The sequence below is a fragment of the Aphelocoma coerulescens genome, chromosome 21 (genome assembly GCF_041296385.1).
Source record: "Aphelocoma coerulescens isolate FSJ_1873_10779 chromosome 21, UR_Acoe_1.0, whole genome shotgun sequence".
In the NCBI taxonomy this organism is placed as follows: Eukaryota; Metazoa; Chordata; class Aves; order Passeriformes; family Corvidae; genus Aphelocoma; species Aphelocoma coerulescens.
The window spans coordinates 7,615,819-7,630,737 of record NC_091034.1 but is presented as its reverse complement, the minus strand read 5'-3'; the positions used below and the strand labels follow the sequence as shown (position 1 = coordinate 7,630,737).

The 14,919-nt window shown below is 62.7% G+C and overlaps 1 protein-coding gene across 3 annotated transcripts in view; it reads left to right on the top strand.

Moving 5' to 3' along the window:
- AGRN (agrin) overlaps positions 1 to 14,919 on the top strand; it is an 87,953-nt gene that overhangs the window by 27,130 nt on the left and 45,904 nt on the right. For 2 of the 3 annotated variants that reach the window (XM_069034766.1, XM_069034767.1), the window contains one exon: positions 9,436 to 9,483. In XM_069034766.1, coding sequence (XP_068890867.1) covers positions 9,436 to 9,483 — 48 coding nt within the window. Of the gene's footprint in view, positions 1 to 8,739; positions 8,803 to 9,435; positions 9,484 to 14,919 lie in introns of those variants that run through there. The other variant, XM_069034768.1, reaches the window with a different exon arrangement.

Here is a 14,919-nt window from a genome sequence, read left to right as displayed (position 1 = left end):
GAAGGGGAAAGGCTTTTTTCCCCCCTTTTTCCCCCCCTCCCTTCCCCCCCCCTTTTTCCCCCCTTCTTTTTTCCCCCCTTCTTTTTCCCCCCCTTCTTTTTTCCCCCCGTTTTTTCCCCCCTTTTCCCCCCTCCCCCCCGTTTTCCTCCCCTTTTCCCCCCCTTCCCCCCCCTTTTCCCCCCCTTTTTCCCCCCTTTCCCCCCGTTTTTCTCCCCATTTTTCCCCCTTCCCCCCCTCCCTCCCTCCCTTTCCCTCCTTTTTTCCCCCCTTTTCCCCCCTTTTCCCCCCTTTCCCCCCTTTTCCCCTCTCCCCTCTCCCCTCCCTGTCCCAGGGCAGGCTCAGGGGTGAATTTGGGTCATTTTTGGGCTCTCTCCGATGCCCACGAGAGGTGCAGGGAGAGCTGGGGGAGCTCTGTCCCTGCCCAGGGGTGGTGGCCACGGATCCAGGGACAAATGCCCTTGGCTCAGGGATGTGCTGGGCATTCCTGTGTCCCTCCACCCCTTGATCCCCCGGGGGACTGGAATTGGGGGATTTTGCCGAGATCCCTCTGCTTTATGGTCTGGGTCTGTGGCAGGAGGAGTTTTCTCACCAGCTGGGGTTTTGGGGCTCTATTGATGGGATTTTGGGGCTCTGCTGATGCGGGTTTAGGGTTCTGGCAGCCCCCCCAGCCTGAGCCACCCTGCGGCTGCGGGATGTCACTCATTGCTTTCTCTCTGGGAAGGGATCCGGAGCGCCAGGGACGCCTCCAAATTTTATCCCGCCGGGGCTTTGCTGCAGGGAAGTGCCCCGGGGTGGTTCCATCCCCGTTTTCTGCTGGTTCTTCCTATTCCCACCCACCACATCCCTCACATCCTGCAGGAATCCTGCGCTGCCGGCTGATCCTGACAGCTGAGCCAGCTGGAAGGGTTTGGGAGAGGTTTGGGAGAAGGGATGGCTGAGCTCCGTGCGGGGAGAGCCTGAAGGCTTGGACCAGTCGCTCCCAGTCACTCCCAGTGGCTCCAGTAGCCTCACGAGGCTCTCTCTGGTGGAGGGGAACAGCAGCCACCAGATAATAAAAGTTCAGGGCGGGTTGAAGTGTTGGAAAGGTCCCGCTTGTCCCCCTGTTTGTCCCCCTGTTTGTCCCTTCCTCCGTGCGGATCCCTGGAGCTGCCCTGGGCAGCCCATCCCTGTCCGGGGAGCTGCTCCAGGCTCTGCCCCGCTCCCTTTGGAGCTCCCTGCGGCTCGGCTGGAATTCCCGGCGGCAGGAGAGGGTCGGGAAGGGCGGCAGGTGGCGGTGTGAGCCCGCGGAGGAGCCGGAGCACGGCCGGGGGACGCACTCGGGGGCTTGTCCCCAGCAGCGCCCCGCTGTCCCCCTGTCCTGGCGCTGATCCCGGGAGCGGTGCCCGCTGAGGGGGTGAAATCCTCACTCTCTCTGCCAAATCCTCCTGGGAATGGGCTCCCAGCGCTCCGTGTGAGCCGCGCCCAGGGCAGCAGCTCGGCTTTGGGAAGGCACCGCCGCCAGGGATGCGCAGAGTCCTTGGAACAGCGGGAATTGCGCGGCTTCGGCTCGGAGATGCTTCCCCTCGCTCGGGTGCCTTTGGCTTTGCTCCGTGTCCCCTTTGGGGCAGCGTTTTGTCCTTCCAGACCTTCCAAGCTCCGCGGGCGAACCTCGGTTTGAGTTTTCTGGTTTAGGTTAAGGTTCTGGTTTTTTTAGGGGCGAGGCAGAGGCATCAGAACCTTCCCCCAGCTGGGTGGGATCTGTGGGGTCTCTCTGGGGACATCGCAGTGGCAAGGCAGCAGGAGCACAGCTCTGGGGAGCAGGGAGGGGTCTGCAGGGCTGGGAGAGGGGGGACCTGGAGTCCCCGGGCACCAGATGCGTGGCCCACTCCACGCTGGAGCTTTTTCCATCCCTTTCCCAGGCGTTTTCCATCCCTGAGCACATCTGGAAGGCGCTGCCTGGTCCAGTGCTGGATCCGCTTCCAGACAAAGTTATCAAGTGGGGAAAACCCCTTTTTTGTTCAGAAGAGACCGCGCTTATCCAGCCCTTCCTGGAGCGGCAGCGTTCATTGGGAATGTTCATTGGGAATGTTCACTGGGAATGGCGTGAATGGACGTCCCCATCCCGCCCTGCACACGCCAGCCCGGCCGCCCCAGCCCCGGATCCCACTCCCGCTCGCTCCTCTCCCGCGGAGAGCCTTTAAAAGCTCTTTATTTCCAAGCGCTGCTCAGCGGGGAGTCAAAGCTGGGTCCTGCCAAGTGTTAAATGAAATAATTAAAATCCCCGCGTTTCTCCCCCCACCTCCCGCTCCTCTCGCCGGTAATTAGCCGGGAAAACTGCGGGAGGGGAGGGGGAAAGGGAGAAGGAGCGAACGCCTTCTGCAGGCTCCCTCCTCCTCCTCCTTCTCCTCCTCCTCCTCCTCCTCCTCCTCCTCCTCCTTCTCCTTCTCCTCCTCCTCCGCCTCCCCGGAGGAAGCAGAAAACGGCTCTGCAGGCCCTGGGTGCTGTCAGATAAATCCCAATTAGCTCCCTGCCAAACAGGATTAGCGGGAAGGGAGCCAGGTGGGGAATCAGCCTGGCAACAGCAGGAGCTGGGTGAGGAGGGGGTGACTGACAGCTGTCAATCATCTCCCAAAGCAGCTCCGATTTTTTTTTGCCTGCTTCAGGCTGGAATCTGGGAGGCAGAAATGGGAAGGAATTTAAGCCGAGGCCGCTGCTGGTGCCGTCCCTTCCCGAGGGACCGGAGCGTGTGAGGCTCCTGCTGCTTGCAGTGCCCGGGGAGCTGCATCTCCTGCCGGCTCCAGGCTCCGGGAACAGCGGGATAATCCCTCCCCTGTGCCCGGCTCCTCCGAGCCAGCTGCCCCCAGCCCCTCCTGTGCCACCCTTGGCACCCCGGCTGTGACAGAAACGCAGCCAGGAGTGGCACCAGCTCTGAGCTGCCCGCTGACCGCACGCAGCCCTGGGTGCACGGAGCACTTCCATGAAAAAATTCGGGCAGGGGGATGTGGATTAGCTGGGAGATGATGGATTTTTGCCTGGAGCAGGGGAAGAGCAGCTGCGTGTGAGGGGTTCAGTTGGCACCTGGCCCTTGTCCCTCCCTCCTCCGTCCTGGCAGCCGCAGGGAATTTGTGCCTCCTGTCCCTCAGCGGTCCCCTGGACACCCGGAGGCCGCTCCCAGGAGGAGGAGGAGGAAGGGGAGGAAGGCTGTCGGTGCAGGGGGGATGATGGGCAGTGGCTGAGGGATGAGGGATGAATCCATCCCTGCTCCATCCAGAGACAAATATCCAGGTTCTGGGCAGGCAAACCGCCCTGGATCCCTGGATTTGCTGTCCCCAGCTGCCCTCTCCGGAGCCAAAGGTGGCTTTTATGGCCTTTTTTTTTTTTGCTTTTACGGCCCTTTTTTCTGTTTTTATGGCCTGTTTTTTGCCATTATGTCCTTTTTTTTGCTTGGCCAGCTCTTGCTGGGTTGTCCTGCCTGGCCCTTCATTCCCCATGGACACATCCCAAGCTGTGGGAAGGGCTGGATGTTCCTGGCTGGCCGAGGGAGCAGGTGGCACACGGGGTGTCCCTGCTGTCACTGTCACCAAAGATGTGGCCAGGACGTGGCAGCTGGACAGGGGCTCTCCAAGCGGCCGGCTCTGGGGACAGGGACACTGATGGACAAAAATGCCACCCCACACGGACGGGCCAGGCAGGTGCGGGGTCACCCCAGGGCAAACGGATCCTCGGATTGTCAAATCCCATCCCAAATCCTCGCAAGGGGCGCGGTGTTTGTCTTTCCTAAGAGGATGAGGAGCCGGTCTGGCCGTGCTGGAGCTGGAAGCTCCGGGACACAAAGGCTGCTCAGATCCACGCGGGGCTGCCCCTAAAAGCGGCCCCGCAATGGCTGGAGGGGACAGAGCCCCGCAGACCTGGGAAGAAAGGGCCGCCTGTGCCGGGGTGATTTGCATGTGAAAACACGCGCGGGGAGGATGCAAATGCCCGCGCTTCCCTTTGGGAATTGTTCAAAGCCAGGCCTTGGGCCTTATCCTGGATTGCTGGCGGAGCTGTGGCTCTGAAGCCCTGCCCGGATGGAACAGGGATGGTCCCGGAGCGGTGGCAGCAGGGCAGGGCCCGGGTGAGGGCATCGGGCAGGAATTCGGCAGCTGTGTGCCGGGAAGGATGGAGGAGCTGGGAGTGGAAGGATGCAGGAGCTGGAAGTGGAAGGATGGAGGAGCTGGGAGTGGAAGGATGAAGGAGCCGGAAGTGGAAGGATGCAGGAGAAGGGATGGGAAGGATGCAGGAGCTGGGAATGGAAGGATGCAGGAGCTGGGAATGGAAGGATGCAGGAGCTGGAAGTGGAAGGATGCAGGAGCTGGAAGTGGAAGGATGCAGGAGAAGGGATGGGAAGGATAGAGGAGCTGGGAATGGAAGGATGCAGGAGCTGGAAGTGGAAGGATGCAGGAGAAGGGATGGGAAGGATACAGGAGCAGGGATGGGAAGGATGCAGGAGCAGGGATGGGAAGGATGCAGGAGCTGGGAGTGGAAGGATGCAGGAGCAGGGATGGGAAGGATGCAGGAGCTGGGATGGGAAGGATGCAGGGGCTGGAAGTGGAAGGATGCAGGAGCCGGAAGTGGAAGGATGCAGGAGAAGGGATGGGAAGGATGGAGGAGCTGGGAATGGAAGGATGCAGGAGCTGGAAGTGGAAGGATGCAGGAGAAGGGATGGGAAGGATGCAGGAGCTGGAAGTGGAAGGATGCAGGAGAAGGGATGGGAAGGATGCAGGAGCTGGGAATGGAAGGATGCAGGAGCTGGAAGTGGAAGGATGCAGGAGCTGTCACGGAAAAGATGCAGGGGCAGGCTGAGCTGGCTACCAAGTGACCAAGCGGAGCAGAGGAGCAGGGCTCGTTTTTTGGGAATGTCTTGGATCCTTGTGCGATGCTCCAGGAGTTCCCAAGTGGTGGCCGGGGAGGCCTCTGGAGCAGTGACAGGGATTGGAGTTCCTGCTTGGAAAGGCAAATGTGAGGGGGGGCTCCAGCCTCTCCCTGGCAGAGGGTTCTGAGGGGGCTCCTGCGGTGGATCCCGGTGGGAAGAACGGCTTGGAGAGAGTTTCCTGCTGAGCCCTCGTGGCTCCTGGGCTCTCAGAGGCTCTCCCAGCCTTGGTGTGAGTGTGAGGGGAACTTCCCAGAGGTGTGAACCTCTCTGGGCCCGGGGCTCTCTGGGTGTTTGGGATGCAGCCCGTGCCTCCCAGTGCTGGGATCGTTGGGATCGTGTTCTGCCAGTCCCCAGGGAGCCGGGCAGGTTTAAAGAGGAGCAATCTTGAGGTTTTTTTCCCCTCTTTCCTCTGCTTTTCTTCTTCCTTGGAATTGCACCTCGGGACCGCCAGGATGCTCCCAGCCCCCGGAGAGGAGTGGGGCGGCTTCGTGGGGCGGCCGGGGAGCAACTTGTGCCCATCCCACAGGAAGCTGGAGGCTCCTGGAGCCAGGGGTGCCCTGATAAGGACCACCCAGTGTCCCCCGCGTGTGGGAGGGGAGGGTGGGTGGATTCCGTAATGTTTGTGTCCCTCGGGCTCCAGGTGCATTGCCAAGGTGAGGGGAGGATCCTTGGAAGGGCTGGGAGGGGAAGCTGCCCCTGGCAAGGGTGATCCTCCCAAGTTGTTGCCTTTTGGAGGGGTGGGAAGCAGGAATTCAGTGGGAAGCAGGAATTCAGCGGGAAGCAGGAATTGTGCGTTCTCTGTGACCCCAGCACCTTCCTCCTGAGGGGTTTCGTGCTGCCCAGTTCCTCCCTGGCGAGGAAGAGCTCGGCTGTGGTGGCTGAGAAATGACCCAGCAGGTCCTGGTGGCCCAAATGTGGGCTGACAGCGGCAGGGAACGGCTTGCGGGGCGCTGTGTTTGTGTTTTGCCAGGAATGCTGTCCTGGCAGAGCCTCCACCCGAAGGGAGGGCAGAGTGAGCTCCTGGCAGCCTGGAATTGGCATGTGGGCACCAGGAATCCCTGCCCGGGGCTGTGGCAGGGCTCTCAGCCCATTGTCGGACCTTCACTTTTGGCCCTGACCTCCCTCTGGCTTTCACCCGGCTCTGCTGGTGGCACCTTTCCCATCCTGGCTGGCAGCGTCCTGCCCGAGGGAAGCAGGGAAAGGGCAGGAGCCCGCAGGGAGGGGGCAGTTCATTCCCTGCGGTCCCAGCACTGGGTCCTGGTCCTTTTTCCAGCTGCTTTTGGGCAGGCTGTGCCCAGTCCGTGCCCCTCTCTTGCCAAAAACGTCCTAAAAAAATCATAACGGGGGTTTTTCTGCTCTCCCCGTGGCTCTGCCGTCCCCGGGGGTCTCTCGGGGGGCGATGCCGGCCGAGGCGTGAGCGCTCTCTCCGCCTCCCGGCATCTCGAGTGCGCGGAGGGGCTGGGCCGGGGCTCTGAGCCCCCACCCCCTCCCACCCCCCCGAGCCCTTCCACCCCCTCCCACCCTTCCCTGCCCATCCCGGGGGGCTGCCGGGGGTCGTGGGGGGGGGGGGGGTCCCCGGCGGGGCGGAGCCGCGCCCTCCGCGCTGCCCGCGCCGTGTCCCGGGGGAGCGGCTCCTGCGCGACCCCCGCCGCCCCCGCTCTTTGTCTGCGCCGCGCCCCTGCGCCCCCGCTCCCCTTTGTTGGCGCTCGGAGGGGCTCGCCGTGCCCCCCCCTCGCCGGGGTCGAGCCGAGGGGCGGGCGGAGGGAGGGATGGAGGGAAGGGGGGCAGCTCCGGGGCGTGGGGCGGGCGCTCCGGGCTCGCTCCGCGCTGCCGCTCCCTTGTCTGACGCTGCGCGGGGGGCGCACGGAGACCACCGGGATTAAGGATCCACCCTCCCATCCACCCTCCCACCCAGCCAGGCAGGGCGGCCGCCGCTCCCAGCGCTCCCCCGCCGCTCCATGCCGGGCTCCGCGCGGAGCTGGGGTCTCGCCGGGAAGGGCTGGCATGTCCCAGCGGCGTGAGGCGGGCAGCTGGCCCCCTCCGGCGAGGGTGCCCGTGCCCAGCGGGCCGAGCCGGGCCCCTTCCCGCTGGCCGGAGGGTTGGGAAGGTGCCGGAGAGCCGGCGCTGGGCTCGGCTGGGCAGGGGCGGCGAGGGAGCGGGGATGGAGCTGCCGCGGCTCTGAGCGGAGCCTCGGAGGGGGAGAGGGAGCGGCTGCCTTCGGCTGGAGCGTGGCACGACTGAGCTGCACCTCGGGCTGCTCCCGGAATCCCCGGGAATCTTGGGCTGCTCCCGGAATCTTGGGCTTCTCCGGGAATCTTGGGTTTCTCCGGGAATCTTGGGTTTCTCCGGGAATCTCGGCTGCTGCCGCCTGCGAGGACCTGCGGAGGGTCAGAGGCTGCCGGAGCTGTCCCAGAGGAGCCGCTGGACAGCGGAGGGAGCTCCGCGTCCCCGGAGCGAGGTCGGCGTGGATGTGAGAGGATATCCCGGAGGATACGGATATTCCCGGGCCTGGGAGGGCTCCTGTCCCAGCGCTGCCGCCGGGAGCGCGTCGCCGCCGTGACATTCCCACCGTTCCCACCCCAGCAGCAGCTCGTCCTTGTCCTGGTGGGCTCGGCCGCGGATTTAGAGCTTTCAGCGCCGGGATTTGCGTTTGCTTTCTGCGGGCAGGTGTGGATTGACACCCTCCGGGCTGGACCAGGGGCTCGCCGAGCCCTCCGGAGCGGGCTGGGAGCTGTACCCGCGGCTGCGCCACTGCCATGGCAGCGCCGGGCACAAACTCCTGAAGGTGCCCGCAGCCCGGCTGCGAGCCGAGATGGGAACCTCTGGGACAACTTAGGCTGCCGAAAACCAGCGGGGAGGGGGGAAAGGGATCCATGCGAGCCTCGTGGCGACCCTTCTGGGCTGGCTGGCCGGCGGGCGGGCTGTGACACCGAGCATGACAGCGTGCCAGTACCCCATGGCGCCAGGAGCCCTGGAGCGGGACCGGCTGTACCAGCACAAGGTGTCCCTGGTCGTGCGCTACTTCATGATCCCCTGCAACATCTGCCTCATCCTGCTGGCCACCTCCACGCTGGGATTCGCCGTGCTGCTCTTCCTCAATAACTGTAGGTGTCCCTGGAGCAGGGGAGGGCGAGGCAGGTGGCGTTTGGGGGGCTCCCGGTGCTGCCAGCGCGGCTTTTCCTGGAGCTCCTCGCTCCGTTGGGGACAATCCAGGGGCTGCCAGCTCCCTGCGTGGCTCTGCCCCACTTTCCCCTGTCAGATGCTGGCCCAGAGTTGTGAGGGCGGCCGTGCGTGGGCCAGCCCAGCTCCCGCCCGCTGCCGCTCCCGGCGGGGTCCCACCCCAAATCCCGGTGTGCTGGGGGTGATGATCCGGGGGGATGTGAGGATTTGGGCAGGGCTGGTGGGAGGTGAGGGGCAAAATGGGCTCCTGGGAGCCCTGCCCTGGCTCAGGAATTCTGGTGTTCCCTCATTCCCAGCAAACTGCTGGACCTTGGAGCCCAAGAGAGTGGGAAATGTGTCTCCCGGGCTGCTCCAGGATCCCTGCTCTGAGGAACCAGCAAACAGGGGGAATTTTTCCCCCTGAGGTTTGGCTGTTAATCTGATCCCTGGTGCAGCTGAGTAGATCCCACCCTTGGGTGTGGATGCATCCAGGTATTCCTGTCAGGCTCCATCACCTCCTGCCGGCACGGCTGCTCCCCTTCCCGACGCCTGTGGAGGAAAATTCCATCATCCAGGGCCGGCTTTGACCTCCCTGAGCTGGGAAGTGCCGAACACCTGCTGTGGGAAAAGCCCCCGGGGGGCAGGCAGATCCTCCAGCCCGGCTTTGGGATGCGCCGCCGTTTCCCTGGGTTGGGAATAAACGCTGGAAAACACATGGATGGCTTCAGGGAGCCGGGCAGGAGCAGGGCCAGGTGATGGAGCGTGGTGGGGCGGGGTTATCTCTGCACGGCCTGGCTCTGCTGCCCTGGGCACATCACAAATCCCAGGCTTTGGGTGTTTCCCACTCAGGATTTTGGAGCCTGAGTGGAGCTCAGCTCCCACCTGCACCCCCAAACACAGAGGGGTGGCAGGTGACAAGGTGTGACCCTTGCCTGGGCCCTGTGGTCACACCCACGGCAGCTTTCACCTCCTGCCACCCCTCTCTGCCACTTTTTGGAGGCCTCAGCATCCCCGCTGCGCCCTGCTCGGGGATGACCTGCTGAGCCCGTGGCCAGGGGTGTGTTTGGGGTGACCCACAGCAGGATCGGCCTCACAGCCCCCAGGAGCTGGGGCAGGACAGGCCGAGGCACATCCCAGCCCTGCCAGGCGCCGGGGGCTGCTCCCACATCCCACACCAGAGATGCTCCATCGATACCTGGGCTCCCAAACCAGCTTTTGGTGATCCCAGCTCCCGTTTCTGCCGCTCCCTCCCGGCTCCAGCACCTCCTGGGAGTCAAACCTGCTCGGGAAGGGAGGAGACGCCATCCCAAGAGAGGGCTGGGGGCAGGAGAGGAGGGGTTGTGCCCAGGAAGCTGTGACAGCTCCGTGTTTTTGTTCCCTTGCAGACAAACCCAACAGTTACTTCACGCAGACGCCGCCGCCGCCAAGGGATGGTGAGTGCAGAGCTGTCCCTGTGCCCGGGGGGGGCTTGGGGACAGCGGGAGCCTCTCCAGCGCTGCCCTTTCCTTCAGGGAAAAGTCTCCCGAGCCCCCGATCCGTTTGAGCCCCGCAGCACATCCCTGCCAGCGCTGAGGGACGCGGGGTTTGGGTGTGGAGCGAGGGCAGGTGTCCCCCAGTGCTCCCTTTCTCCAGGGGTTTTCCCAGCTGGAAGCAGGGGAAGGCTGCAGAAGGTCCTTGCCTGGAAGCCCCTGCAGGCTTCCATTTGCCCTGGGCCATCCCTGCCTCTGGAATTGCCTCTCCCACCTTTCCTCTGGTTTCGCAGAGGAGGAACTTCGGTGGGTTTTTATTTTTATAATGATGCTCTTATCAGCTTCAGGAGCTGCTGGATGCCGGGCAGGCAAGCCCAGGCTGAGATAAAACCATCACAGGAGCTTTGTTCCCTTTAAAAACCAGGCTTAAAACCCCTGCCTTTGCTGGCAGGCTCTGCCTCCACCTCCACGTGCACAGATAAGAGCCCAGCAGAAATCAGCAGCCAATTAATAACCCCGTTGTTGCCTTTTTTTGCTTTTTTTTCCCCTGCCTCCCCTGCCGGGGGTGGGGAAGGAGGCGGGGGGAAAAAACGGATGCGAGATAAAAATGTGATTAATCTAAAATTGGCCCGGGGAAGGCATCTCGAGCGCAAAATAAAAACCTCCGTGGGTGGAACTCCTTGCTCAGGGCTCCGAAATACGAACGGCCCGGCCCAGCCAGATGCCAGACTCCCAAAAGGTCCCCGGTGCCCCCACAGGAGATGGAAAAAAAAAAAAAAAATCCCACTTTTGGGGGGCTGCCAAGGCTCCCGGGGAGCGAATTCCTGGTGTGGGGTGCAGGAGGCAGAGGGGGACAGGGAACATGGGAAGAGGGTAGGGAAGGGGATGGGTTTTGCTGGTTCTGCTCGTGCTGGTGGTGCTCTGATCATCCCTGGGGTGGATTTGATGTGGTTCTGGGCGTCCTCGGCAGGCTGGGACAAGGCTGAGCTTGGGAATGGTTGGGATTGGGCTGAGGTGTGCTCGGGAGCTGGGATCTCCTGGCCTGGGTTTGCTCTCAGGGTGCTCTAAAGGGCTGTGGGAGCCAGAACTGTGCCCGGAGGTTTGGTGGGGCAGGGTCATTGTCCGGCCTGGCAAAGCCAGAGCTCGGGTTTGGGGTGAAGGAAGGGGCTCCCTGCCCCGAGAGAGGCAGCGGGTGAGGATCAGGCAGGTCCTGGCAGGCAGGGAGTGCTTGGGGACAGCCAGCAGGGCCCCTGCCTGGCTTCTTCTGGGCTCCCCGAGCGTTGTCACCTCTCGATTTTCTGGGCCAGGTCCTCACCTTCCTCCAGCCTGCCCAGCTCTGCCAGCTGGGGATCCCCAGTTTGGGATTTGGGGGGGCCCTTTCCCCTCCCAGACGGGGCTGCAGAGCTGGGCGGGGATTTTCCCTCCCTCCCTGCCCTGGGCTCTGGCTCTGTGAGGAATTTTGGGGCTCTCTGCGTGTGAAAACCTCCCAGGTTCAAACCTCCATCCCACGTGGATTGTCCTGGTTTTTCCCTCCCTTCCTGACCCTGCCTTTCCATGAGCTGCCTCCCATCTGGGCAGGTCCCTGCTTTCGGTACTGTGAGGAATTTGGGGCTGTTTCTGTGTGTGTTGGGGTGCAGGCAGGTGAGAGCAGGCTCAAACCTCCCTCCCAGGTGGGATTTTCCTGGCCTTTCCCTGCCTCCCTGCTCTTGGCTCTGTGAGGAATTTTGGGGCTCTCTGCGTGTGAAAACCTCCCAGGTTCAAACCTCCCTCCCAGGTGGATTTTTCCTGGCCCGGTTTCAGCAGGAAATGGGTGAAAATGAACAAAACCAGGGCTTGGGGACGTGGGGCCGGCGTGTCCCGGAGGGAGCAGAGCCCAAGCAGCAGTGCCTGGGCGCAGCTTTGTGCTCCCAGCTTTTCCTGCCGCTGATTTCGGGCTCCGGTTGATGTCGGGAGGGGGGATGCTCGCCCAGGGATGAATTCCCGGCTCTTCCCGTGGCTCTTCCCAGCGCTCGGAGAGGGATTGGGCGGCTCGTCGTCTCTCCCCGAGGCGCGATGAATATTGATGGCAGCAGGGCTGGGCTAGGCTAGGCTGGGCTGGGGGACAGGAGCCGCCGGCGCCAGCCCAGCCGCTCTCCATGGCAACGGGCACCTCGCTCAGGCGGAATTAATGCCCGGCCCGGCCATTCCCGCTGCCCCTCTGGCACAGGGAAAGCCCCAAAAGTGCCCCCCATGCCCATCCCTTGGGGAGCAGCGCTGGGCATGGGGGGAGATGCATCCCCTGCTGCCGGTTTGTATTCCCGGCTGGAATGCTTTCCGTGGCTCCGGCAGGGGAGCTCCCCGCGGTTTTCCCGACAGTTTTTAATCCGTGGAACAGCGCGGGGTTAAAGGGGTGGTTGTCACAGGCACGGAATTCCTCGGTCCGGGCTCTTCCTGGGAATTCGCAGGGCCGGCAGGGAATGCTGTGGATGCTCCAGCAGGTCCCAGGGGTGCTGCAGGGGAGGTTTCTCCACCCCCTCCCTGTGCGGGATTTGGGGCTGTGCCTGGCAGCGTCATTCCTTGGGATCCTTTGCCTGCCTTTTCCCTCTCCCGGTGACACCCGGAGCCGTGGAAGCCGGTCCATCCCACCCCTGCGCCGTAATTAAGCTCCCAGCTGTGCTTTCCTGATGGTTTTCCTCCCAGGGCTGGGATCCCGCGGGATCTGGAGCTGGGCCAGGCTGGCAAATGCCCACGGTGCCTCCAGCAGGCAGGAATTGCCTCCCTGTTTTCCCAACTTCCCCCTCATCCCTGAGCGCTCCGGGCCTTCCTCAGCCCTTGGCAAGGCTCCTGCTGATGGGGAAGCTCGAACCGTGTGGCCACCAGAGCCCCTCTCCTGTGCCATTCCCAGTGTCCAGGCACTGCTGGGATGCTGGGAATACGGGACAGACCTGGCAGGGAGCTGTGAGCAATCCCCAGACCGTTCCAGGAGCTTTCTTCCCCTCTTTTCCGTGCACTGCAGAAGAGCAATGTTGCCGTTCCACTTGTGACTGTTGTTATTAAGCTGCAGAAACATTTGAGTGGGAGAGCTCGGGGCTTCATTAACTCGAGCTCCTCGAGAGCTTGGAGCACTCGAAGGCAGCTTGGAGTTAATCCCTCCTCAATCCGAGCTCCTTCCCGGTGACCTGGGGGTTGTTTCCTGCGGGATTTGTCAAGGGAGAGCCCAGGATGGGGAATGGAGCCGCTCTCCATCCTCCCCGTTCTGCGCCAGGAGGCTCAGAGGCTGTGTGGGATGGGGAGGGATGGAGGAGCTGCTCTGCCTGGAGCTGCATTTGGGGAGGCAGGGACTGAAGGAGGGCACTGGGCAAGGAGCCTTCTCCCTGTGTCCGCACAGCAATTCCTGCATCCCCACACTGACTCGATTCCACCATCCCCACACCAATTTCAGTATCCCCAAACCAACTCCTGCATCCCCTCACCAACTCCTGCATCACTATTCCGGCCTCCCCACCCCAACTCCAGCATCCCCACCCCAATTCCAGCCTCTCCAGACCGATTCCTGCATTCCCAAACCAACTCCTGCCTCCTTACCCTGACACAATTCCAGCTTCCCACTCCAATTCCTGCCTCCCCACCCCGGCTCCCCCCTCCCTGTGCAGAGCAGAGCTGTGGGTGGCTCATGGCCATTCCCAGCGTGGCTCGTGGCCATTCCCAGGCTGGCCCTGCCCTTCCCCTCTGCCACGACGGCTCCATCCCGTTCCCAGCTGTCCCTCCAGCCCTGCTGGACATCTGCAGGCGCCGTCGGACGCGGGGAGGTGGAGCCGGTGCCATCTGCCCTGGCAGCTCCTGCGGAGCCCCAGCACCTGCTCAGGGAGAGGCTGAGCTGCCCCTTGGCAGAGGCTGCCCTGCTAACGAAGCTGGGCTAATTAGGGGTGTCTGAGGGGTCAGGTTTGGGGCTGGGTTGGTGTCACTGCCCTGGAGCTGTGGGGTGTTGTTCCTGCAGGAGCAGCTCAGCTCTGGTGGTGCAGCGGGCCTGGATGGGTCCCCAGAGGTTCCTCTCTTGTCTCCTCCCTCCTTTCCCCCTTTTCTTGTGCCATGGAGCTGTGCCAGGGGGGTTCAGGTTGGATTTTAGGGAAAGGCTCTTCCCCAGAGGGTGCTGGGCACTGCCCAGGCTCCCCAGGGAACGGTGACATTCCCGAGGCTGCCAGAGCTCCAGGAGCGTTCGGACACCGCTCCCAGGGATGCTCAGGCTGGGATTTCAGGATGTCTGTGCCCTTCCTTTTGTCTGGGCTGCTCAGGGAGAGGCCTGGTTGCCCTTCCCCAATTAGCCAGAGGACAGGAACCCCTCATTAACCTCCTGCTCTGCTCTCTCCCTGCGGGATCAAAGGTGGATCCTCGGAGCTCACCTGAGCTGCAGCCGGGGCTCTGAACCCAGGCAGCTTTTTCCCTGAGCCTTGATCTCTTCCCAAAGCCCTTTTTGCTCGGGAAAGCTCAGCCTGGGGCTGGGGCAGAGCAGAGGAGCTGCTTTCCCTGCCCATGGAATCGCTCTGGATGCGAACACCGGCCGGGAATTATTTCCAGCGACACCTTTGGCTTCCCCTCCTTCCCCGGGAGATGTTTTTATTGTTTTTGTTGTTATTTATGATCCTGTCCCTGCTCCAGCGCTGCTGAGAGGCTCAGCTGGAGGGGGACAGCGATCCCTCCTTTTATTCCCTGGTGGCTCCCCCTCATCCCTGGCGGCTCAGGAGCTTTGGGAAAGGGCAGCTCCGAGGTTTTTTTTGGCTGCAGACGAGCGCAGATCTCACTGTTTGCCAAACTCCTCGCTGTGCCCCGAGCCTGCGGCGCGGGGATGACGGATCCAGAGCTGGGGTTTGGATCCAGAGCTGGGGTTTGGGTCCAGAGCTCGGGTTTGGATCCAGAGCTGGGGTTTGGATCCAGAGCTGGGGTTTGGATCCAGAGCTTGGGTTTGGGTCCAGAGCTCGGGTTTGGATCCAGATCTTGGGTTTGGATCCAGAGCTGGGGTTTGGATCCAGAGCTCGGGTTTGGGTCCAGAGCTCGGGTTTGGATCCAGAGCTCGGGTTTGGATCCAGAGCTCGGGTTTGGGTCCAGAGCTCGGGTTTGGATCCAGAGCTCAGGTTTGGGTCCAGAGCTCGGGTTTGGGTCCAGAGCTCGGGTTTGGATCCAGAGCTCGGGTTTGGGTCCAGAGCTCGGGTTTGGATCCAGGCCCTGCCCTCACCTCCTCCGTGGCTCTGCCAGGCAGCTCCGGAGCTCGGATTTACCGGGGGATGAGACAAAGGGGAAGGGGTTTAAACGAAAAAAAAGGAGGTTTAGGTGGGATCTTGGGAAGGAATTCTTTCCTGGGAGGGTGGTGAGGCCCTGGCACAGGTTATTCCATGGATGTTCCCCCCCTTTTTTTCCCCATTTCCC